Below are 24,718 nucleotides of genomic sequence, written 5' to 3'. Positions count from 1 at the left end.
ATAGGATCATCACCAAAGACAAAAGTAGGAGCTTTTTCTTCAAACACAGCTGAAGGAAGATGGCTGTTTTTTATACAGGAACCTAGTGGTTAGTGGACTCACCTGGTCATTGGGACACCTGGATTAACCTACTTGCTCAGCGCAGGGGTCGGGGTCAAAGATATGTCTTCTACTTCCCAGGGAAGTGTCCTGACCACCAGGTGAGATACTATTCTGGGTAGGTACCGACGGACCCTGCTCTATGGCAAACAGTCGTTAGAAAATACACAGAAACCATCTGTTGGCTACAAAGCTCCTGGTCAGCAAGTGGAGCTTGGAGATCAGCATCCTGAGATGTCTTAGCCCGTATTTACCTGGTAAATTCAGTGGCCTGGTAGGAGCATCTTCAAGCATGCTGTGCTGTTCCAGAAGCAAAGTATCTGCATCCATGTGTTTTGGGATTGACAAATTAGCATGGGCACATGAGAATGCTAATTAGCTGCCTCTTCCCCATTCACACCAGCCTACCCATGCACTGCCCCATCAAGTGGCAGCATGTGCTTGAGAGTATTGATGCCAGGCCTGGCAGGTTTGCTGTGTAAACGTGGCCTAGCTCTTCCCATGCGCTGGACTTGGTTCTGGACTCCACGCTTTGCGGCAGGCGGCTCAAAATCAGACGCCGCAGCATCTGAATTAAGTCCCTGTGGGCTCTAGCTCCAAGTGTTTTGCTGAAGCAGGGTGTGAACCATCTCATTGTCCCGCCACTACTTGTGACAGGATTCATGCTGTCTTGCTCACTTCAGGCTTCCCTGAAGTACCAGGAGCCAAATTCTCTCCTGATTATACTGCAGGGACTACCAACAGCCTAAGTCTCTACTGGTGCTACCGATGACTTTGGGGACTGGGCTGTATGTTCCATAGTGAGAGCACTAAACACTCCTACCCATTAAAAAGGAGCAATCAATGAGGAAAAAACCCAAACAATAAGTGCATCTGCTGGAAAAGAAAATCTATCTGAGAATATTGCTCTCTTTTTTTTTTTTTTTTTTAACCCAAAAAATAAGGGCATCCGGTGGAAAAAAAAATCTATCTGAGAATTTTGCTCTCTTTTTTTTTTTTTTTTTTTTTTTAAGTTTTCTCATTGTAATAAAAAGTTATAACAAAAAGTGACCCAAGGAATTTTCTGAGTGTTTTGTTCTGATGATGATTGGCTTGAATCTGAAAAGCCTAATCTCATCCCATGGCCATGCTCTTAGGTAATTGCCTTGAAGAACTGGAAAGGCCTGCGTGCAACCTATACCACGTTGTGCGTGAACTACTGTTCTTTCCAAACCATTTCAAGGGCAATGGATGGCATTTTCTCTTGTACCACATTTTGCTTCTTCTCCCTTCGCTTTATGTGAGGGGTTCTAACGTTGGCCATTTCAGGCACAGGGGATGTCAGGAAGCATCCATTTTAAGGCAATTCAGCCAAAGGGCTTCACAATCCCATGGGCAGTGAATAGTGGCTTCCCCAGAGCTTTTCCACCTGCAGGATGGAGGAGGCCAGGTGCATCACATGCTTTTCCAGTGGTTTATCCTCCCCCTTCCAGCCTTGCTGCCTGGCACCTTGTGTGTGCATGAGGACGAAGGAGGGCAAGATGTCAGAGCAATGGCTTCAAGGGCCACTTGCCAGGTGCGCTGGTGGGACACCGCTAGTGCTGTCTGCTCTGCTCATTTGTAAGCCCTCAGCACTTTCACAACCAGGAAACTTGACCACACATGCAAGCACAGGCACAGACTAATAAAGCACCACACAGCAAGGATACAAGACTCACTGCTTTGCTTTTCAAATTGTTCATTTAATAGAGTGGTTTAATAAATAAATAGGGCAGACCACTGGGATTGCCTTGGTCGTTCACACGTGGCTCACAGGCCGTATGCTGTACACCCTGCTCTAGCCATACCCCATGCCTGCCCTAGTATTAATCATTTACTACGAAAAGAAGGCAGAGTGGACCGGTGCTGGCTGCTCTTTCTCTGCACTGCTCCCCTCAATACAGAGATCCCATGAGGGGCAGTAAGCCGACTCTCTCGGTTGTAGGATTGTATCTAGCTTTGGCTCTAATATTCCCTAGCATTAAAATATAATCAGAGTCAGTTCTGTGACTTCCTGTTTGCAAACCATTTCTGGAAAGATCACCCGTCACTTCCTATAATACGCAGGATGCTGATGCAGCCAAGGGGCAAACAGATGAAAGGCTGTAAATGTCAGCATGGGATTTGCATCTAGTTAACTGCAAGAATTCAAAGCATTTGTTCTTTGTTCAAACTACAGAAAGGGTCAAACCAAAACCCAAATGGGATGATGCACAAATGCTGGGACAAGTCAGAAACCAATCCTTATACTGAGCCCAACCAAAGCCCCAAATCCCACCACATAGTACTCCAAACTGGGCAGCCCAGACTGCATGTTGTGATTTCCAGCTACTCTCTACAAACTGAACATTCATCTCCCTTCTTATTTGAAGGGCAAGGGACTGAATAGGTATGTCTACATGTCACAATGCAGTTCTGTATGGAGAAATGCAAGTACCAGAAACATTTGGCTGCATCAGCACTGCACTCTGCTGGAACTAATTTGCCCTGCTGAAACCCAATTTTCCACTGCCTTGTCCACTACACCAAAGGTGAATGTCAAGCATCCCCATCCTGCTGGGATCGATATGTTAGTACCACTGGGCATAGGTGTAAATGACTCCACAATGAACAGAGCAGTGGAGAATCCAGGTCCACTGTGGGTTTTGTTCCACTCTTCCTTCCATCCATTCCATATTTTTCCTGGGAGTCTTGCACTGGTTTATATTTCCTGGTGTACTGGGTATGGAAAGCCAACATCTGACCTTCCCTCTGAGCCGTTACTCAGAGCAAACCTCCCGCTGGCATCAATGGACTTTAGTTGTGACTAAATAATGGCTTCAAAACGTTGTCTATAATGCCTAATTATTAGGGCTGCGCAAAATGGCAAGATTTTGTTTCAATTTCAGGTCCACCGTTTTGAAGAAACGGTGTTTTGCTGTTTCGAAGCACTCTTCCGTTTTGTTTCACCGAAACTGTTTTGCTGTTTCGATGCGTTTTGGCATTCGCCCACAGGCTATAATGGGGAATCACAAAAATGCCTATAACTTTGCCATTTCTTGCCTGATTCAGATGAAAACAGTGGGGGTGGTAGCCCCTGCTGAGGCCACAAAGCCTGTCAAGTTTCAAGGAGATAGGTACATGGGTTCCTGAGAAACCACACCTCAAACTGTTCAGAGCAAAACTCATGACGTATGAGTGTGAAGGCACAGGGGAATGAAAACTGTAGGCATAGTAGCCCCTGGTGGGGCCATGAAGCCTGCCAGCTTTCAGGGAAAACACAGATTTCTTTTATGTGGAGAAAAATTACAGAGAATAACAAAAAAAAAAGAAGATTTTGGGGGAGGAATAAATTGAAAGGAATGGATTAGGAAAGGGTATTAGGGTATTTTGGAAAGTATTGGATCCCACTTGCTAGGAACAGACTAGCAAGTAGGAAGCAAGAGCCTTCCTGATGCTCCTAGAAGACACAGCTCAGTAAGCTGACAAAGGCACGGCTGACAAAGCTAATTTCAAACAATGCTTTTATGCTGCTTCTCTGTCCCTCCCCCAGAGCACTGGGATTGGAAGTGACCTCCGGGAAGGATCACCATCACTGGCCAGCTACACAGTCAATATGAGAGCAGTCCTTCCCCCCCTCCTTCCCCTCCCTCGCCTTAGTTTGTATTTCCCTGCAAGCTCAGCTTCAAAACTCTTCAAAATTTTCAAAATGTTTTGAGTGCCCTCGTTTCATTTCAAAGTTGTTTTGAAGCCTTGCGTTTCGTTTCAGTTTCAGTGTTTTGAGCTCAAAACGCGTTGAAGCACCTTCGAAATGAAACATCCATTGAAATTTTGCACAGCCCTACTAATTATTGCTCCCTTTCCAATCTCACAAAATTGTTATCTAAGGCTGATCTTTTCTCAGCCAAAATAACCTTTGAGTTTTGCCTGAAAAATGAATCTGAAATTTGTCCTACAGCAATTTCAGGACTGGACTATAATGCAGAGATGGAACTGATTCACTGCTATAGTAATCTGATCACACCATTGCACTGCTGTAAGCACATTGAAATGAATGGATTTTAACCAGCTTAAAATGAGGACTCAGTGGTGACAAATGAAGCCTTATATTTCTAGATGTATTAAAATAGAATTTTGTCAATGATTATGATAAAACCTTTAAAGTAAAATTACATTCCTTTCCTTGGGCAGTGCAGATATGGAAAAAATCTAAACATTACCCAATTATACTCAAGGAATTTTTTTTAAGTGCCGCACTCCAATACTTCACTACTTTGGTGTATAAGAAACCTTAAACCAGAAAAGCAAACAAAGGAGGAATAAGTACTCCATATTTGATCAGCTTGTGGAATTGTGCTTAAAAGTCAGTGAAAATTAAATGAACACCACAACCAAACCTAGAAATCTGAAAGCTGAAAATGGATCTGTGAACAACAATGAACAAACAAAACCAGTACATTTCTACATGAAGTATTTATATTTGTTCCAAAGATACAGGTTCAAATCCCATAAACCTTTGCCCATGTGTAATCATTGCTTAGGCAAGCAGTCTCATTCATTTGGGAACTACTCACATAAGAAAGGACTGATCACATGAGCAAAGGTTAGAAGGATCAGTCTTCAGGTTGACTAATCCTGCAGCCATTGAATCCAAAAGGAAACTTACATTGATGTCACTGGGAGCAGGATCTTGCCATATGTATTTGCCGTTTCCAAAAATTGTGTCCATACTAACCTTATGCCCATATAATAAAAGGCTGAATAGTTTATAAGTGTTGGTGCATGGGTCTAAACAAAAGCATTCAGTACAATGGATATATTACTATGAAGCATTTTTTCCACTAAGTTTCCTCCATTTTTTTTTTTTTTTTTTTTTTTTTTTTACAGAGCTTGCGCTTTCCTTGAAGCTGAATTAATACAATTTCATTTACAAGAAAATACTTTAAAAAATTCATGCCAAAAGCATGAATCTTGTGCCTTACAGGAAAAAAATTATAGTGATGTAATAATATATACAATAACTGAAGAATAAAATCCTGGACCCAGGAAGATCCATGGGAGTTTTGCCATTGAGTTTGATGGACACCAGATTTCACCATCTTAGAGAAAGCTTTTGAACATAATTAGTACACGTGTTATTGAACAAACACATGATCCCACAATCACTTATGCACATGCTTAAGTTGAACCACGTGAATAGTCCCACTGAAGTGCATGGGGCCAACTGAGATTCTTCAAGTTAAGCGTGTACATAAGTTGCTGCAGAATCAAACCCCTATATCTTTACTGAGCCAATACTCTCTTGAAGTCAGTGGGTATTATTTTTATACAAGGACCTAAGTCAGGATCCTGCAAGGCCTTATACACACTGAAGACCTGTTAACAAGATATCTCATAGTACCTGCAAAACAGCTTTCCTCTCAATGAATGTGAGGCAAACTACATCTACATTTACCACAGAATAAGACTGTGCACATAGTCCATTGCTGCAAAGTAGATGATATGCTGGATGTCCACCTTCTAACTTACTTTAGGATAACTTGTTCATGTGCCCATACCAATGCTCATGCTGAAATCAATGAGCAATACTCACCTGAGTAAGAATAGTCCAGAGAGAACTCAGTTTTTGTAGATCAGCTCTGCTGCAACTCAGTAATATCCCCTTAAACTTGGGAGTAATAACTTTGATTCATCAACTTCAGTAAGCCTAGTCAGGTAAGTAAGATGTCACAGTTGATACTTAGTCATTATGTAAAAACCCCATTGATTTCAGTGACTAAAGGCTTCAGGATCTTGTCCACTGAATTAAACCCAATTAAAGTACCTATTCCATACCAGACTTTTGACTACAGAAGTTCTTTTCTTCTTCCTGCCTCAGATAAATAAAAAATTCAACACACGCATACAATCGCACACACGCACATACATATATGTACACACATAAGAACCGCCATACATTCTGAATCAGCCTTTGTACAAATAGATGCTGAAGACAGAGCAAAGTGGTATTGAAGTCTAAACTGTCCTGGATGAGTCTTTATGCCATAGAAGGTTGCGTGAAGCTCCTCTGACTGGAGCTCTTACGACTCAGGACAAACGAGGAGGAGTTGCTTTTCTTGCTGCCGCTAAGGTCACATCTTTGCCGGGATTTTAAGTAACGGGTAGAACAGCAGAGGAACCGTTGCATAAGGTCATGGAAGAGATGGCCTGTGTAAAGCATGTAGATCCAGGGATTGCAACAGCTGTTTAAACTTGCTAGGAGCATGGCAATGATAAATGGGGAAGCTGCAAAACAGATGAAAACACAAAAGAAATATTAAAGTGCCACTCAGGGAAACTCCCGACAAAGGCAGGAAAAGCTGGGCGTATCCAACAGGAAGTAATGATGGCTTTCGGAGACCCTGATCCCTGGAGTCCACTCCAACCTCCAAGCTTGACTACCCCAAATCACAAATCTGTGGGCCTGGCCCCCCTGACTTAATATCATGACTATATGCCAATGAACCCATCTATATTCCAGCTAAGAAAAACCAGTGTCCCTTTTAAGCAAAAATACCCTGCTGCTGAGTTTGATGAACAAATGATGAAAAACATGAGGAATAAAAAAGTCAGTGTTTAAGTTATATATATTTTTAAGTTTTCTTCAACCCCAAATTATTTTTTGCAATGCTGGACATATTTCACTGGACAGCCAAAACACCAGAACTCAGATCCACTCTGACCATTTGCTGTTATCTGACTGGGGAGGAAGGAATAAGCTCTCTAGATGTTGTGATATCAAGAAGATAGGGAGAAAGATGGAAACACAAGGAAGACGCTACCTATTCCCACATCAGGCAGTTTAGACATCTCTGATCATTTTATTTACTCAGTCTATAGTCTGAAGAGAATGAGATTGCACTTCTCCATGCTTTCACATAGGTATGTTCACACTCCGGTAACCTGATTAGAGCGATTCTCCATTAAAATAGGAAGAGTGTCATGCAAAACTTTGGAAATTATGGTTATTTCAATTTGTGTAATGAAGTCTGATTGTGTGATCATGATTCTTCAATGTACAGTTAATTCAAGGGAGTAGAAAGTGGAGGCAGATGGCAATGTACCAGAAGCAAATGCATCCAATTGATTTTTTGTTTCCAAAGCACACAGAATAATTGGCTATTCTCCTTGCAGCTGAGGTCTGTACATTGAAAACATAAGGGGAGTTAAATCTGCAACTGCAGAAGTGCAATTTCTGAGAGAGAGTTTTTATGTATGAATGATAAAGATAATCAAGTCATTACTGGTATTTCAGGAGCCCTAGCACATTCCAAACACTCAGAAGTCAGTATTATGGATGCAAAGGGCACCTAGGCCTACATGGGCAGACATCAACATCTCCTACAATGACTGAAGTCATTTCACGCTCATGGGGTCTGGTCCAAAGCCTTCTGAAGCGATTGGGAGTCCTTAGATAAGGTTCATTAAGCCCAAAAAGACAAAGTACATGGGAGTTAAATCTGCCCGCTGGCCCAGAGGCTGAAAATGGAACGGTCTAATAAACAAGGTTTCTTATTCACAGCTTGTCTTCTGTGCTTATACCAGCAACAAGGCAGGGGGCAAGGAGAAGCTATATTTTACAAAGGAAATACCAAGCCAACCCCCAGAAATAGAAATTAAAAAAAAAAAGAAAAGATTTAGTCATAGTTTATAGGAGTCACATTGAGGCAGTTGCTTTTACCCTTTAATAGCACAGCGTTCCATTTACACAGTTATGAACGAGGTTGAACCTACTCCAGTCGCTTCTACCTTCAGTCAGACTGACTGCATATCTACTCACAACCCATAGCAAGTACACATCAAATTCCTCAAGTAATAGCTACCTGGCATCCAGCCACACCGCTACATAAGCTCTCGCATCCTGACTTTGATATATTCCAGAGGCAACTGTGCATGGCTAGTTTTGCCTAGATAGAAATGCAAAGTATGAGGCCTAGCGCTGTGAGAACTTCACCAACAGCAGAGATGGTCAAAATGGGGAGAGCAGGGTTAGAGGAACAAGAGAAAGAGTTCACCAAGGGCACTGACAGATGTTCAGGCCCCTGCTCTAACTCGTGGCGCTTTACAAGTGCCCCCTCCTCCCCCGCAACCTAACAGACCACCCCAATCTAACTCCCCTGTTGGATGGGGGTGGGGAGAGGGCATCAAGCCTGCCTAGCAAACCAAGGATCCACCCCTCTCCCCAGCCCTGCCACCCCCAGCTCTGGGGCTGTCATCGGGGGGGTAGAGGAGGAGGAAGGAGGGGCAAGCCAGCAGCAGCGAGCTGCTCCTTTCATGAGTTGCTGGCTTGCCTGGCCTGAGCTGGAGGGGGCAGGGGGTAGATCAAAGCCCCCCTGCCTCATGGGCCTGGCCCAGCTCTCCCCAGTACCCCAACCATGGGGGCTAGAAGAGGGAGTGAGGTGGGGGGCTCCAATCCACCACTTACCCCCTGCAGCTCAGGCTGGACAAGCCAGCAGCTCATGAAAGGATAAGCTTAATGCTGCTGGCTTGTCCCTCCCTTCCTGATGACAGCCCCGGGGGCAGGGCTGGGCTGCATCAGCCCAGCTCCAATTGTACAAAAAATAAACCCTAAAGTACTCTAAAGTGGAGCACCTTCATCTGATACCTCATTAGAGGAGGGTTAGGTTTTTGCACGACTGGCCTCATTCAAAGCACTCTTCAGCCATGCACGTGTCTCATGGCATGGCTATAGAGCACTTTCAGGGGCCCGACCATGCAAAAAATGTAACTTCTGTCTGCACCTAAAAGGATGCAAAAACCAGGAAAGTTTGTTTCATTCCAAGGCTTTCACAACTTTTCCCATTCCTTCCTTCCCCGCACCCCCCATTTCATCATGGAAAATGTTATGGAATAAAAACGTTCATTTTGTTTTGAAAAACATTTTGAATTGTTGCTTCCATTTCTATTTCTCTTACTGCTTCCCCCCTTTCCTTTCTTCAGAGAAAGAGACACCAAAAAAGGAAAAACTCTCACTTACTAACTCTTTACTTGTATGCTATTTTGTTTTTTCCACTGAGAAAAATAGGGAGAAAGCCAAAGGGAATGAGGAATTCCTTTCTGTTTGTTTGTTTGTTTTAAAAGTTACTAATAAGAAAAATGTTGACAGTATTGACACTTCAGCAAGAATTATATCATTATCAAGACCTCATTTTTTCAACCACACATATTGTTTTGACAAAAAAAGACCTATTCTATCTAGCTCTGACTCAGGATGGTGTCGACTCGTGCATATCTTTGCATATTCGTTAATTTGTCAATGATGGCAAAAAAGCCCTTCAGAAAATGAGTATCTAAGGGCTGAAGCTATAAATATTGCTTTGGCAGTCATAAAACAATGAGGGTCCTTTAGCACACGGACATCAGTGGTACCTGTCTCCAAAGGGTCATAAGATTTATAGGCACGCATGCAAAGTCGGGGGAATGGAATCTCGCACAGAAATTGATCCTCGCCAGAATTCAATTATCTTTGATAGGTTTATCTTAAAAGCTTTGCTAATGACTATGGAGGTCAACATACATTTCACAACTATAAATGTCAGCTATAATGCATGTAGCTTCATTGTATAGCTGTCTACAATTGAGATGTTTACTTTATCTCAATTCCCCTTTCCTTTTTGCCTGTGTAAAAATCTACTATCCTCTCTCATCTTAAATGAAAATGACTAAAAGTTTCTTGGTTCACTTTTAACCAAGTCCTATATAATTCTTTCCCTTGTGATGTCTAATCCAACAGGTTAGTGTTTAAAGCATGGTCTAAAAAAAAGCCAGAGGGAATTGCTTATGAATACTAAGCAGAAGAGGTGAAATGTTTCAAGTTCCTCGAATCTGTTTTAAAAATCCAGCCATCGCTGATTCACTCTTCATTCTTCCAAGGTAATTAGTTTCATGGCAAGTCTTAAAAACTATGTGGCAGGCCTCACAAACTACCCCCTCTTCTTAGTATGAATGTTGAAGATCCCAAATAACCTTTTTCTAGGAAATTTACTATTTGCCCACAGTCAAAACTTCTCTTTACCTTACTGTTATGCTCTTCACTCCAGAAGTGGCTGCATTTCAGTGGTGTAATAGGAATATGGGTTTCAGCAATGTAAAAGGCAGGATAGATCTGTACCTTATAGATTAACTAAATAAGATATATAGTATGCACACACACCCCCACACACACCCTTTGTTCCTAGTAAAGGCTCTTTGCTTGTATACCTCTCCCATACCTGGCCTTCTGTCCATTCCCACCTTTCCTCTCTCTCCCCTTCCCACCTTTTGTATTCAAATCACTACCCCCTGCTTTGTACACTGCTCTGTGCTTGTCCTTTCACAGCATTTGATAAAGTGAGCTCAAGTTCACAAAAGTTTATGCTCTTTATATACCTTATTTAGTCAATAGGGTGCTTATCTATGCTGCATCTGCCTAACCTCAGACTAACGTGCCTAACTACCAATCTTTAAGCAGTGTGCCGGATCTAGAGAACGATTTTGAGATCACTGCTGTGAAAAGTGGTAGAGAAATATAAATTAATATCGATTATCATTATTTTTATTGGGATGGTGTATTTAGGATAAGGATAATTGTAAGGACAGTTAAACACTAAAATAGATTGCTTAGGATGTTTGTGAAATTTCCATCAGTATGGGCTTTTAGGAACCAGTTAGGAAAACATCTAACAAATATTTTAGGTGAACTGCCTTGGAGTAGGTACTTGCACTATTATTGCTTGAGAACAATGGATTCCCTTATTGTGCATTTAAAAGTTGCTTGAAGTCTGAGAGCTTTCTAATGTCCCAAATGGAATTTAACCCACTGAAACTGAGTCATGTCATTAATTCATTTTCCTTTCACTCCAGTTGGAACTGATAAGAAAATAACCATCAGTTAGAGATGAGTGAGTGACACCAAGAAGCAAAATATCACAATATCCTGTCAAATACAAAGCTCTTTGTGGAAGTACCACTTCATATCTGCTTACTGAGCTTTACAGACATTTAAAACAATCTTTGATTTGATGATTAATATGCCATATCTAATGCATATTATCCACAGTGTTTCCAGGGAAAGAAAGTCATTAAAATATATGAGATATTGGAAGGACACCTTAAACCGATTTGCAGTATATCTATTCTGACTGCACTGATGTAACTCCAACATATATTTACACGGCTTGTTACACAGATTGATTTTTCCTAACATCAGCAAATGGAAACATCTGCTACCAAAACAGAGAAGTGTCATGTTTCATGAAAACAGCTGCTAAACACAAAAGCATTTTGCATTGTTTGAAGTGATGTATGAAACCCGTCCACGCAGCCTATTGACTACACCCAGGGCTGTCATCTTGCATCAAGCTGAAACAGAAAATGCACAGAAAGACAGGGATGTGAGATCACCCAGCAGAGGGAGCACTGAATTGGGAGCGCAGAAGACTTGCAGGTTCTGTACCTGCTTCTGCCACTGACTTACTGAATGACCTTTGGCCAATCACTTGAGCTTTCTGGATTGACGTTTCCCCCATTTGTAAAATGGGGATAATGATGCTTAGTAGGGCTTTGTGAAGCTTCGGTCACCGATTCGATTCAGAGCATCTCAGCGTTCACGAGCCACGCCTGGTACCTTGAGGTATGTAGAAAAAACAAATGAAGCTGTCTCTATGGCCGAATTGCTGATTCTCCAAATCAGAACTGAATCTTCAGATTCCGATGCAGTCAAATCAAATGGGGACAGTGATCCAAATCAGCTAATTGAATCACTGTCCCCCAAACCGAGCCGAATCCGAATTGAATAAGGCTCGCTTTGCAGAACCCTAATACTTTGAAATCAGTAGATTTCAAAGTACTTTGAGATCTACTGATGAGAACCATTAGGCTTTAATTACAAAGTATTAGTGTAAGCTGGTCATTATTATAAATTGTAGTGTTCAATCTAGCTAGATAGAGGATGAGGTTTCTATTCCATCTCTCATTTCTACAAAATCAATGGCTATTGCAAGCTAAATGGAGCTAGGCCTAGCCACAGGTTGCAAGAAGGTGCTGGCAATTTAGTAGATGTCCCCATCCTTTCTCACTCACAGCTGAACAAGTGGTCCAACAAATGGAAATGATGTTAGGCAATCAACAATTACATGAGATAGCAATGAGCTGCTGCAGATCTACAGGTCTTCCAGTGTCACAGAAAAACAAGGGTCACATCATCACATAAGGGGACAAGTAGTCTGAAACCGGAAGTATTTTATGCTCTTATGGAAGATAACTTGAGCTGGGCCTAAATCTCTTCATGTATGGGCTTAAGTCTCTATATAGGATCTTTGAATTTTCCAGCTAGATCTCACCTCTAGCTATGGCCAGGCTAATTCTCTGATCTCCATGTAGGACCAGTCTACCCACCTCAAATATACAAACACCTCTGATAAGTACCAGAGACAATCACTATATAGAGAGACCCTTGATATTTCACCCAGTTATTCATTTTGAGGCTGGAGACTTCTTGCTTGATAAAAGAAAAATCTAAATTCAAAGGAAAAAGTTGACCAGCTCTCCCCACCAGTCAAGCCAGAGATTTGGACCCTGTTTGAAGTTGTATCAACTTTAGATCTGATGTACCAAGAACATGCAATTCAGGTCCACTCTACCCCTCATACCAGAATCTTATGACTTCTCCTGATCAGAGCAGTACGATCGTTGCCTCCTTTAACCCTACAGGTGGCACTATAACTCCATACACCGCAGAGCAAGTGACATCGAAATGCTTTTGCTTTCACGGCAAAAATAAAAATATTCTTCTTGTTCCACAGAAAGGAGTCAAAGAGAAACACAGCAGGGTGACACTTTCCATCTTACTTCAGCCTGGAGTAACTGCACAGTCCTTTACTACTTGCAAACACGCTCAGAGAAGACTGGTAGTTTTATGCTTACGAAGACCACAGCTCATTATCCATTACTTAATTGCTCGGATGCACTTTCCCCCAACGTGCTTTAGGATTTAAAACCCAATCTGAAGTTTGAGGGATACTTACTGAGGATTATTTTGGACTGCATTTGCTATTTATTTATGTGCAAATATAATTGCCCTTTTCAGAGATGCACTCTCTGCGTTTCTACATGAAGGAAGATAAATATGTTGCTGATTAACAAACATCCCAAGATGCTGCCTTTTCCAATATGTTTCCCCCAAAACATCTGGCTCACTAATAAAGGCATCAGACAAGTGTTTGGTTTGCATACAATGCGTATATCTTCCTTGTTGTTTGTGTAGCCTCCTTTTCCTGACATTATGCTCAAGAAGACTGAGGACCTTGTAGAATGGAATATGATTAAATTCTTATTCCACGGTTCCTTCCACCTCTGTGCACACATCTTGATTATATCCTATCTGAGGTTCAATCCTTTGTGCAAAGAAAAAGAAATCCAAAAAACAATGCCATAAAACGTGTGACAGTCATACAAAGTAGGTAAGGGCACTTAAGCCTTTGGATCCTAACTAATTCACAAATAGATAATGGCTAGAAATTGAGGAAGTCCTAAGGTTTTGGAAGAAAATCCACTCACATGTGTTGTGAAAGGGAGCAGGTAACATTAGAACCATTTGGAAATATGACTGGGTGCGTTTACACGAGACACTAAAAGTGCAGTAGACTAATTCTACGATGCAATAGCATGGCAGGCAAAAACCACGGTAATGCCCTAATGTGAAGTAGAATTAGTCTACTGCATATTAGCAACACAAAAAGCATGCACCTGCACTACTGCACAGTAGTGTCAATTATGGCACACTAAATTAGTACCTGTTATTACAGGTACTAAACATAATGTGCCATAATTATGATGCATTAATGAACATGTAAATGCATCCATTGTGTTGCTTTGTAGGGTCTGTGTTACCCACCTCCCCGTTCCTAGCATGATGAAGATCATGTTTCTCCTTTTTCTGCCTGCTCTGCCAACACACTCTTGATGCTAGTTACAGGCTTGGAAGCAGCAAGCATTTGCTGCTGGGGACTGTGATTTTAGGCGCTGAACTTGCCAGAGAGAAATCTACCCAGGGACTGTGAAGCTCTTGTTATACACAATCACTTGGAAGTGGAAAGAGGATAAAGTCCAGCTCTTGCATTTGCCCTAGTACTGACCACCACAGAGGAAAAGTGGTGCTGAGACTCCATAAACATGGAGCTGAGACTCCACAATTCAAGGGGGAACATATGCTGAGAGGCAGCAAGGATATTCCAGGACTTAGTCGGGATGGGTCTTATTGGGAAGAAACAGAGTGAAGAGGGAAGCAGGATGCCTGCTCAGGAGAGGAGAGATAATATCCTCTGCATTCCAAGGGTTAAAATAGTGGCAAGCTCCTTATGTAACACACTAGCTAAGTGTGCGCTGTCACCTCTAAGCTAGGTACAGACAGTAAAACAGCCCAAGGCTGGATCAATTCAGTCTTTCAGGTTAGTCTAAACTGCAGAGATTGAGCTAAGAAGCAAGTGAATGACATTCACTTTTGATTCTGGAAATGCAGCCACATGCCTGCAGTGGCTCAGGCCAGAAGCTGGGGGATGCTAGAGCATCCTCCCAGCCTGCCAGCCAGTGCCAAAGGGATGGGACTGGAGGTCCAAGGCTTTCCCCCCATTCCTCCTCGAGCAGAGGGGGTGTGGCCAGGGCCCAGCCTGGAGCCAGCATGCTGGAGGGTGGGGTTTTAAATCCCTTCCCTGGCCCACACGAGACCCCAGCCTGGGTCTGCCTGGGCCAGGGGGCAATGCCTGCCAGGCTTCTGGCCCCCCACTTGAGATGCAGGGAAGGCAGCCCTGCCAGGCTGATGAGGGGGTGGGTGGGGCAAAAGGTAGTGGCATTGAATTCATAAAAGTTTGAATAAGAACAGTTTCTCTGAAGCAAACATGTATTGAACACATCACTTTGCAACCTCAAGCCCACAACAAAGAACAACCAAAAAACTTTGCTTACGCTAAGATACAGCCCAGTAAAACACAGTGCGAGCACACATAGCTTAGTCTAACTTTACATGGAATATAATAAACCAAAAAGACAAGACAAAGCCTTGCATCAATCTTACGTAATCCCAAGGACAGAGTGTCTCCTTACAGCCAGGTGTTCAGAAAGTCCTTCTTGGGGAATCAGCAGGTAGTCTTAGGCATTGGAGTAGAGAGCCCACAAGCCTTATCTCTACCTGGGTTTTTACAGGCACACTTGCACCCCCTTCACCCCTTTGGGTGCCTTGACATTGGTATGCTTGTCACTGTCCTATAGCACCTTTGGCAGCACTCTCATGCATTTAGCGTCTTTTGTCTCTGCTGAGGTATTCCAGTCTCCCACCTCTTACAGGTTCTGCTTTATAATGTAAATGTAGTTCTCTGCTTCCTTTGGTCACAGCAGCCCAAGCAGTCCGGGACACTCTCCTGTTCCCTTAGCTTCATCTCCAGCACATACGTGTGACGATTGTGCCAAATACTTGCCAACACCTCCCACCTCTCAGTCTGGTCCTGCAGGGCTTGGCTCTGTGCTCACAGGTGGCAGGGGACCAGTCCGTCCAGCCCTGATTCCCCAGTCTCTTCCCCCTCCCCCATGGCCTGGGGAAGCTGAGAAGAATTATGCCCCCTTGCCCTATCAACTGCTTGCCTCAGTCTCTGCCAGAGGTGGGAGGGGATGGAGTTTGCTGGTCTCCTGCCAACCCCCTGCCAAGCAGACCCCGGCTGAGGTCCCATACCAATGGGAGAGGGGATTTAACCACCCCCCCTTCTGCTTGAGCCTGCCTGCCCACACAGCCAGTCTCCTCTGCTCCAGCAGGGAAAGTCTGACTGGAGCTGCACCCCCCACCCCCAGGTAGACTTGGCTGTGGTCCCCAGCCAGGTTTCCCACCCCCACCCCCTTGTCAGCCAGTCCTCACTGCTCCGGCTAGGGAGCAGAGGGGCAGAGCCAACCCTGCTCTCTAGAGCAGACAGCACAGCCCAGCCCAGGGCTGCAAAGGATCCTGGGATGCTGGGGGACTGTGATTTAACTTGAGCCAGGAAGGAGTCTGGGACAGAAGTTTCCTAATCTGGTTTGACCTAAATCAATTAAGTCTGATACTACATTCAACGAGGTTTATCTTAAACCAGTTTCAGCTATTTTGAAACTGGTTTATGTGCACTGAGCTTCTGTTCTGTTACAGGTTTAAACCAGTTTCTGACCACTTAAACCAATTTATGTGTAACTTCTGTCCCTAGCCTAGTGGCTTTACCACAGAGGGGATAACAGGCAACTATCGCTATTGGTCAAAGGAGTTGCTCCTTTAGGTCAAGACACTTATGATTTGGAGTTAGAAGTCTGAGAGTCAGTTCTCACTGTTGATGCGCATTAGGTTTCACTCCTGTTGATAATACAGCTTGCAACAAGTTTACCCCCTGTACTATGAAATCCTGTTATGTGTTGAATGGTCTAGTTAAAACAACATACTTCTGTGTGGACAAGATGCCTAGCTCCCAAGCCTGGCCTGCGAATCAAAGTGGAGAATGCATTAGTAACTCAGCAGGGTTCAAGTCTGCTTCCCCCTGTTTACTGAAAATATTCACAGCATCCTGTTATTGGGAGTGTAAATGAGAAAAACGGGTTCAAACATGCCAGCTGAGGAAGCAATTTTGTGTGCAATCATCCATCCTGAACTTGAATCCACCTCTACAATTCTCTCAGGTTCTGGGGCTCAACAAAAGGGTTTTTTGCAAGGGAATTAGCAAGTCTTTCGGATCAGCGGTTTAACATCCAGTGAAAGGGAATGTGGGCACTTCCCCTCCCATGCGGCATCTAAAAACCAGATGCAACAGCCAGTATGAATCAGGTGTGTGAAAAACCCAAAGGCAAATCCTGTCAATCATGACAAAGTTCCCATGCTTTAATCCCTTCAGCCCCATTAAAGGAAGAGAGAAAAGACTGAAGATAATTGTGTTTCAATTTTGTATCTCCTAATCGACTGTTGAGGACCTGTTTTCCCACAAAACAAGTTACAACTGGAAGGAAGTTCAAAGCCGACAGAAGGGTATGCTGAATAAACTCAGGAGGTGAGTTGCCCCGCAAGGCCAGTTGCTCTGGTGTGGGCTGTCTCTAGTAGCACAAGAGAAGATACTTATAAGCTATTTTGTTATTCTATTTTATTCTCCCAAACCAAGAAGAGCAGAAAGTCCTTTTTAAGAGATGGAGATAGGCTAAAAGTCTGTATCTGCATTTAAAAAAAATGTAGTCCCAAAATGATACTTTTATACCTTCCTACTTCTGAACAAAATTCACCTCTAGGCGCTGAGAGAGCACCCAAAAGGTCAGCGCCAATGATGAAATGGTTTTGAAAGTGAACGAGCATTGAAAGATAAGGGAGATTTCACTCTCTGGCATCAACATTAGCAACAGCAGGGGCAACCAGCGTTCCTGTGTGAAAAATAGCAAATCAATGATGCTGTGTCCTTTAAAAACAGCTTCACTTTATAACAAATGATAAATCGCTAGAAACGTAGGGGGAGAATGTTAAAGCCAAAGAGAAAATAAACAGCAGCACAGGGAGTAAGCAGAGAAAAAGAGAGGGAAGTGGAAAAAAAAGCAGGGAGAGGGGCAATGAAGAACCAAGAGTGATGGGAGGAGATGAGAGAGAGAGGAAAGGGGTCTAAAAAAGAGCAGAAGGTGCTTGAAGATGAAGAAATAAAGGTGCCAAGCCAGTAGTGGTTTCCTTCCAGTTCTCTCTATGCCCCGGTTGCTGATGCTTTGTGCTGTTAATATATTTAACATCAGTCCTAAAGTGCTTGAGATTTCAGCACTTAAAATGATATTTTATTTTAAAAGAACAATACTAACAAGGGGTACATCTGCGAAGTGCCCGATAACCTGACAAAGGGGAAACCATTTCCTGGCATGATTCATAATGAAGCTTAACCCCTGAACCTTCAGGAGACTCAAGGTTTACATCACAGAGAAGGAACTTCATAAGCAAGTTGCCACTAGGTTTCTACCTGATGCATCCAGCCCCACAAGGAAGTCTTCCCAGCAGAGACTCTCTCAAGCAGTGATGGCCATGCAGTACTGACGGACCAAGCCAAGAAGTGCCTATTAGGTGCACTTTTAGCAATGCCTTTGCAAAGTGGGAAGGAAACTATCCCCAGATTCTAGCAGACTTTCAGTCCAGGCGTCTGAGGGGCTGATCTTGTTCTTGCTTAGCCCTGGCTTAATCAGAAGAAAATAAGTGTCATAGTTCAGACACTCGCAGATCTAAGATCTCCCCCTCGGCTATCTTTGCACCCCCACCCCCCTCACCTGGAAGATCTCTTGACATCTGAAATCCCTAGATACCGCCCATGTCATATGATCCATAACTGCTCCTTTGTAGTTACCCAATTGGATTATTATGCATTATTTTGATCACCAACCCTAATATTTAAATGCAGTTCATGTATAGAGGTACACATGTATAGACACATGAGGGAGAACCATACCTTCTTGTGGAGCATTCTTGTCCCATACTGACCACATCTGCACAAAGAAAAATGGAGTCCAGCACACTATGAAAGCTAAAACTATGATGAAGGTCATTTTGACTGTCCGTATCTTGGCTTTAGAGATGAGCTTGATGCTGCTGACCCTGGACAGTGCTGCCCCACTGGAGTTGGTGGTCAAACTCATGTTGGTCTCATGGGCTGTCTTTAGTTTCACGTTCTGCCAGATTTTGAAGCTGATCAAACCATAGCAGACACTCAACATCAGCACAGGGATGATATAGACTGTCAAGGTTATCCAAGTAATGTAGGCTTTGAGTCCCCAGGGCTGGATGAAATCTGCCCAGCAGTCATACACCCCATTGCCCACATCCCGGAGGGAAAATATGTGGATCTGGGGGATGCTGACCAGCAGGCAGAGAAGCCAGGTGAGGAGGACAGACAGCCGGTCAGACCGCCTGTGCAATGACCTCAAGGGCTGACAGATGGCCAGGCACCGGTCCAGGGACATCAACAAGAGCATGTAAGTGGAAGCAAACATTCCCACTACTTGCAGGTACTTGACCAGGCGGCAGAGGAAGTCTGGCCCATAAAACCTGAAGGTAATGTCCCAGATGAGCTGGGGCAGCACCTGGAAGATGGCCACCACCAGGTCAGCGATGCTCAGGTGCTTCATGAAGTAGTACATGCGGGAGTGCTTGTGCCGGGTCGTGTGGATGGCCAGCAGCACACACAGGTTGCCAGTCAGGGCGAGGAAGAAGATGAGACAGAGCACTGCCACCTCTACCTTGGCCATGTCCTCATTTCTCTTCAGGGGGTCAGTCGTGCTGTTCTTCCCATAAGTCAGGTTCTCCAGGCTCAGGCTGGTGTTTTCTAGCGAACCATTGATAGTCCAAAGGTCATTCCCTGCAAAGTACAGCTTCTCCATGGCCAGCTCCTTCCCATGTATTATTTTGCAGCAGAGGGAGCTCCGGTGGGAAAGTCTTGTGCGTGTCCTGGTTACAGCCTCCCCTTGCTGAGGACCATGGCTTTCAGTTCTTCAGTGGTGGGTAGCTGCTGATCTGGGAGCTCACCCTTTTCTCCTGCATGAGCCAGAGGGAGCCAGGTTCTGCAGGCTCAGTCCTCCTGAGGCAGAGATGGTCTTAGCATCCAACTCCTCCCCCTACGGAGGCACTTGGCATGTCCTCAAACTCCTGCCCCCAAACAGAAACAAAGCAAGGCGTTACAGCAAATCAATATTCCTGTCCTCTCTCAGTAGCTGCATCTCCCTCTCACTCCCCAGCCTGCCAATTCAGTGCCGGGCCTTCCACGGCATTGATTTGTTTCTCTCCTACTGAAGTCTACATTGCAGGAACCTCTCATTGATCCCCCTCTCTTCCCCCCAAATTCACTTTATAGCAACCAAAAGCTGTAAGGGCAAGATGCTGAATCACTAGTACCCTGCATTCCCCTCCTCCAGCTGCAGGATGGTTTTCGTGTTTCTTAGCTTTGTGTGACAGACACCTGTATAGCTGGGGACATGGATCCATCGAAAACTTAGCTAACTCGAAAGGTTAGAGTCAGAAGGTCCCATCTTACCTTTCTCAGCTCCTCCTCTGAAAACTCCCAGCTTTACTGGCTGAAGTTGCTGTTTTCTGTTTAAAAGAAGAGCCCAGAAAAGATCTAGTTTAGGTGAGGTTCTCCCACAGCAAGACACCTGGCTGCTCCACAACTTTGCTCTCAAACGAATCCAAGAAGAAAGCAAGCAGCAGAGAGAGAGGAGAGGAGGAGATTAGAGTCAGCCCTTTAGGAGTCACTCATGGATAAAATATACTGCTGTTGGAGTGCATATACGTCCTGTACAAGTGCTGCATTTCCAGCTTTATCCATGAGGGGATGCAAGAGGCCAGTGCTTTACCAACTCCTACAATGAATAATTTAAAGATCAGGGAAGTGGATTTTGCCTATCAATTACTGTGATATCACTGCACCGGGCATTATTTGAGATTTACAATGGGGTAGTTACAGCATTAAAAACTGTGTCAGCGTTGGCGCCTTCATTTTCTAATAGATTAAAACGTAGTAAATGGAAAAAATAGTGTAAATAAAGTTCTCTCTCTTTTTCTCCCAGCAGTTGCATGCTATTGCTTATCTCACTGCAAGAAAGCCTCAATGTTTTATATATGGGCAATCTTTATCTTCCGGACAATGGGCAAGAGCAGTAACGATCAACAAGTAAACAATCAAAATAATTGTATGAATTAAAATTAATCTTTCCCATTGGGTCAATGCACATTAATTGCTTGCTTTCACAAAACCCCAGGCAACTCAAATTATCCTGGCTTTGCAGAAGCATGTGTATATAACTAGCAAACCTATAATAGAATTTCCTCCCAAGTACAGTTAAATGCAAGTCAGATGCACTGTGTAATGTTTTTTTTTATTTGTTTCTATTAAGTTTTCTTCCTTTTTTGGTTTTGATCCCACCTCATTATTTTCTTAAACAAGAGTTTGTCTCATTCCCCACACCCTGAGTAGCTGAGAACAGTAAAATGCATATGGGAAGATTTGAAGGGACTAGATGAGATGTTGTTTTCTTGACGTAAGAGTTTAGGATTGTGGTGAGACCTTTAAGAAGTGCCCCATCTGTTAGAGTGAACTGGAGCTGCAGATTAATTACTCTCTTTTGTGTTGACAATCAGAAACCAGGAAAAGAATGTCAAAAGCTAATGAAAAATGCCCATCATAACTAAAGCTTTTACTGAATAGCAGAGTACGCCCGTGCTTTGTTTCTAAGGGATTTCAGCTCCTAGCTTCTTTCTGTCCATGACAGAAAGAACCAAGATAAGGTCTTTGAGTTTCAGCTCTGGAATATTTTATCATATTTTAAAAATAATACTACTAATAATAAAGCTAGGATGCTTTTGTGGCAAGATTCTTAAAAGTGCTATTAAATTGCTTCAACAAATGAAAAATTACTATTTTGTAATATTCACTAATGCTTCTGTTCTTTTACCATATATATTTCAATTCCTAAGGGCCAGATTTTTAAAGCTATTTAGGCCTTTAAAAAACAGATTTGAAGTGTTGTTAAACATCTGAAAAATGTCAAAATTAGAAGTGGGCTAGAACTTTGGTATGTTTTTCCTCTAAGGTTCATGTTCTTCCTTGGTAATTGATAAGCTTTACTGTGGGAATTGGCAATGCGAAGCAATCACCAGACATGATATCTTTTTCATTGCTTTTTTTGCAAGAGCTATAGAAAATGGAAGTGACCCTGGGCAAAACTTTGACCTCGCTGAAATAAATGGGAGGTTTGCCATTGACTTCCATGGGCCAGAATTTCATCATTTGCGTTTTGCTTCTTGAACATATTGCAGGGTATAGAATAACGGTAAAAAAAAAATCAGTGCTTCGTGGTGAAATGCAAGTCCACTGTCTATTCTGTAACAGACAAACTAATGGGACTCTGTAATAGCATAGCTAATACTCTTTTTTTCTTGTAAAGTAAAGTAAGAGGAGACTTGACTCTAGAGTTACACAAACTCACTCTGATTGATACTCATTTCTTGGTAGAATATTAGCCAGGTTTTACCTGTAAATAAGTGTTAATTTAACCGTGTTTCTTAAAAGTAACTGTGTGGGACTAAATGTCTTGAAAAGCCACAGGCAATTCCTAACTGCGTTTTGTTTGAATATTGAACCACCCAAGTCAGACGTGGGAGATATCCTTTAGCATTCATCCAGTTTGTCTCCTTGCCAATGCAGAATTGTTCCCCGTGGTACATTTCTCTCTCATTCCATCTCGTCTAATTTAAATGCACACAAGTGGTTGAAGCATTAGTCCTTCAAGGTGAGGGGATTGCACATATCCTCAGATGACATTGCAAAACATTGAGCCTGCTCAGTTTTCAGTTTCTTTTTCCACCCCCACCCTCCCTTTCACTTTTTTTGCTGCAGTTTTACTTGGGTTGTTTTATTTGCTTTCTGCGTAGAAGTCAGAATCTCTTCCTTCTTGGTTGCCGGTCAGCTGGTTGTTTAGGTCAGACATGCCGTCAAACAAGAAGCTGAACAGTGATTACACATGGGAAACACAAAACTGCACAAAGAACAGATTTAGAGAGAGGACTCCAAGAAATGAAGCGATTTTAGTCCTACGCTGCTAACCCAGACCATCCCTCAGGAGGTTGCATTTCAGTGGCAGAAGAGAGGGGATAGGCCATAGCTCTCTCTCCCTTCTCCTTCAATATACTGACAGGCACCTCTGAACTAACACACCGGGGGGTGTAATTCTTCCCAGGTAGAAGGCCGGCAGCCATTACTTTCATCCCAGAGCAAGAACGACCTCCTGGAACAGGGCAAGTACATTCTGCACCTTTCCGCAAGCTCGAGTCCAAGCAACACTTTAGCTCTGTATATAATCAATGCCACCATCCTTGGGTGAGGAAAGTTATATAAACACCTAAAGACCATGTAACACGATAAACAGAGATGTGGCTGCACAGTACCGTATGCCCGCCCATGAAAATGGAGTCAGTAGATACACTCCAGTTTTATGCCAGCGTAATCAGGGCCTGGCTTTCAAGCTGTAACATGCATTGAGATCCTTGAGGATACCCAGCTGCAAGTAGCTGTGATTAATGGAGGTAACAGCTGGAAGAGAAAACTGTGTTTAAAAGTCATTAATTGGCCAAATGGCTGACAGTGCCAACAGGGAAATTAAAGTTAATGTGCGAATTGCTTAGGCAATGGGCTGAGGCCTCTCCAGCACCAAATCCTGAAATACTTATATAAGTATTTATATCTTATAAATCTCAACCATAATTGGCAGATTGGGCTGGAATTAGACAATGACAACTGGGAAGACACATAGAGGAAACCAGATGGCAAGCAGACTTGAGGAATATGTTAAGGAGGATTCCAGAAGGCAAACGAAGCAAAAGCAAGTAGCTTCACCACTAACTGACACAGGCAACAAAGAAACTGCTTCTATGGATAGGTCCTTCCACAATTATCAAATATGAGATTTTTTTTTTTTTTTACATCTTTCTCAAGTATCTGATGTTGGCCAAGGTTCTTGAGAGGACACTGGACTAGCTGGAGCACTAGGCTAGCAATGTGGAAGCTGCCAATACCAAGTGGGTCATTATGCTAAGCACTTTGCAAACCTATAATGAGAGACATTTATACCATATTGAGTTTATAATCCTAATATGTAAGAGAAGAAAAGGATGGGAATGGGAAACCAATGCAAAGAGGGGAAGTGGTTTGCCTGTAATGACAGAGCACGATACTGCCAAAGTTGAGCATGGAAGCCAGGTCTTCAAATTTCCAGTGTGCCCACCTCCCCTTAGAGATTATAATATCTCTCTTTTGGTAAAGGTCTGTGTTTTGGGGCATATTACCTATTTATGGAGCATATTATTTATTTAATGCCACTTTATCTCTCTATCTGCTTGCTATGGTAGAGCCCCATCTGAGCTGTAGAAATCTGGTGGACAAGTTCAACCTAGCAAGCAGCAAAGATTCCAGTTGGTACAGACAAAAACATAGCTTCATTGATTTAAAAGAAATGTAAAACACATAAACCAGGCTCCCATCAGCATGGTGTATGGGAATGGTTTAGACGAAGCGAAGCTCCTTCTGAGCACAGAGGTCTGCACACAAAGATCCAGACTCAGAGGATCTGTTGTATCCTTTCCCTTCAACCTTTCATGTGTTATGTGCCTTCTTGGATGTTTGCCACTTCAGCCTGGGGAGATTGATAAAAGTTTTCTCCTTGGCAGAGATCTCCTGGGTGAGCGTACAATAGATGGTGTTAGGGAGTCCATGGGAGACCAGACTCCCCCCACAATGAACCTTAGAGATGCTGTTGGGCAGCTATAAATTCCACTCCAAAGATACTGCATTTAATAGACCCTATACTAATGGAGACTCCTACAGTAGTATAGTAATGGCTCTCCACCTGACTCTAAGGGCTTGTACATGCTGTTTCCTCTCTGCCATGATTGGGACCATTACTGTGAAGCTGGCCACATCCACTTTTTCTTGTGCCATATGTACCAAATCCTGGAAATGAGGCCATGTCGCCACCTTCAAACTCCTCCAAGAGTGCACTAATAAGCATGGCAAAGCCAGGGAAGTAGTGGGCACACACTCGG

The 24,718-nt window shown here is 43.2% G+C and overlaps 1 protein-coding gene across 1 annotated transcript; it reads right to left on the bottom strand.

Annotated features, from left to right (window-relative positions):
- Nucleotides 1-5,728: 5,728 nt before the first annotated feature.
- Nucleotides 5,729-20,279, bottom strand: OXTR (oxytocin receptor). Its single transcript, XM_006024143.2, has 3 exons — nucleotides 20,157-20,279; nucleotides 18,579-19,771; nucleotides 5,729-6,381 (listed from the first exon to the last, which is right to left on the bottom strand). Exons 2-3 carry the CDS (start codon nucleotides 19,504-19,506, stop codon nucleotides 6,134-6,136), a joined length of 1,176 nt encoding a protein of 391 aa, XP_006024205.1. The 5' UTR covers nucleotides 19,507-19,771; nucleotides 20,157-20,279; the 3' UTR covers nucleotides 5,729-6,133.
- Between the last annotated feature and the right edge of the window lie 4,439 nt (nucleotides 20,280-24,718).

Source organism: Alligator sinensis, unplaced genomic scaffold (assembly GCF_000455745.1).
Source record: "Alligator sinensis unplaced genomic scaffold, ASM45574v1 scaffold451_1, whole genome shotgun sequence".
Lineage (NCBI taxonomy): Eukaryota > Metazoa > Chordata > Crocodylia > Alligatoridae > Alligator > Alligator sinensis.
Note: the sequence above shows the minus strand (reverse complement) of the source record. Positions and strands in the feature narration are given on the sequence as shown.

What these genes read in the sequence shown, in the direction of transcription:
- OXTR (XM_006024143.2), bottom strand. Translation starts at nt 19,506, where the DNA reads ATGGAGAAGCTGTACTTTGCAGGGAATGACCTTTGGACTATCAATGGT. An exon ending in CAAGAATGCTCCACAAGAAG is followed by an intron (nt 6,382 to 18,578) that starts GTATGGTTCTCC and finishes TCTGTTTTGCAG; the next exon opens with CTTCCCCATTTATCATTGCC.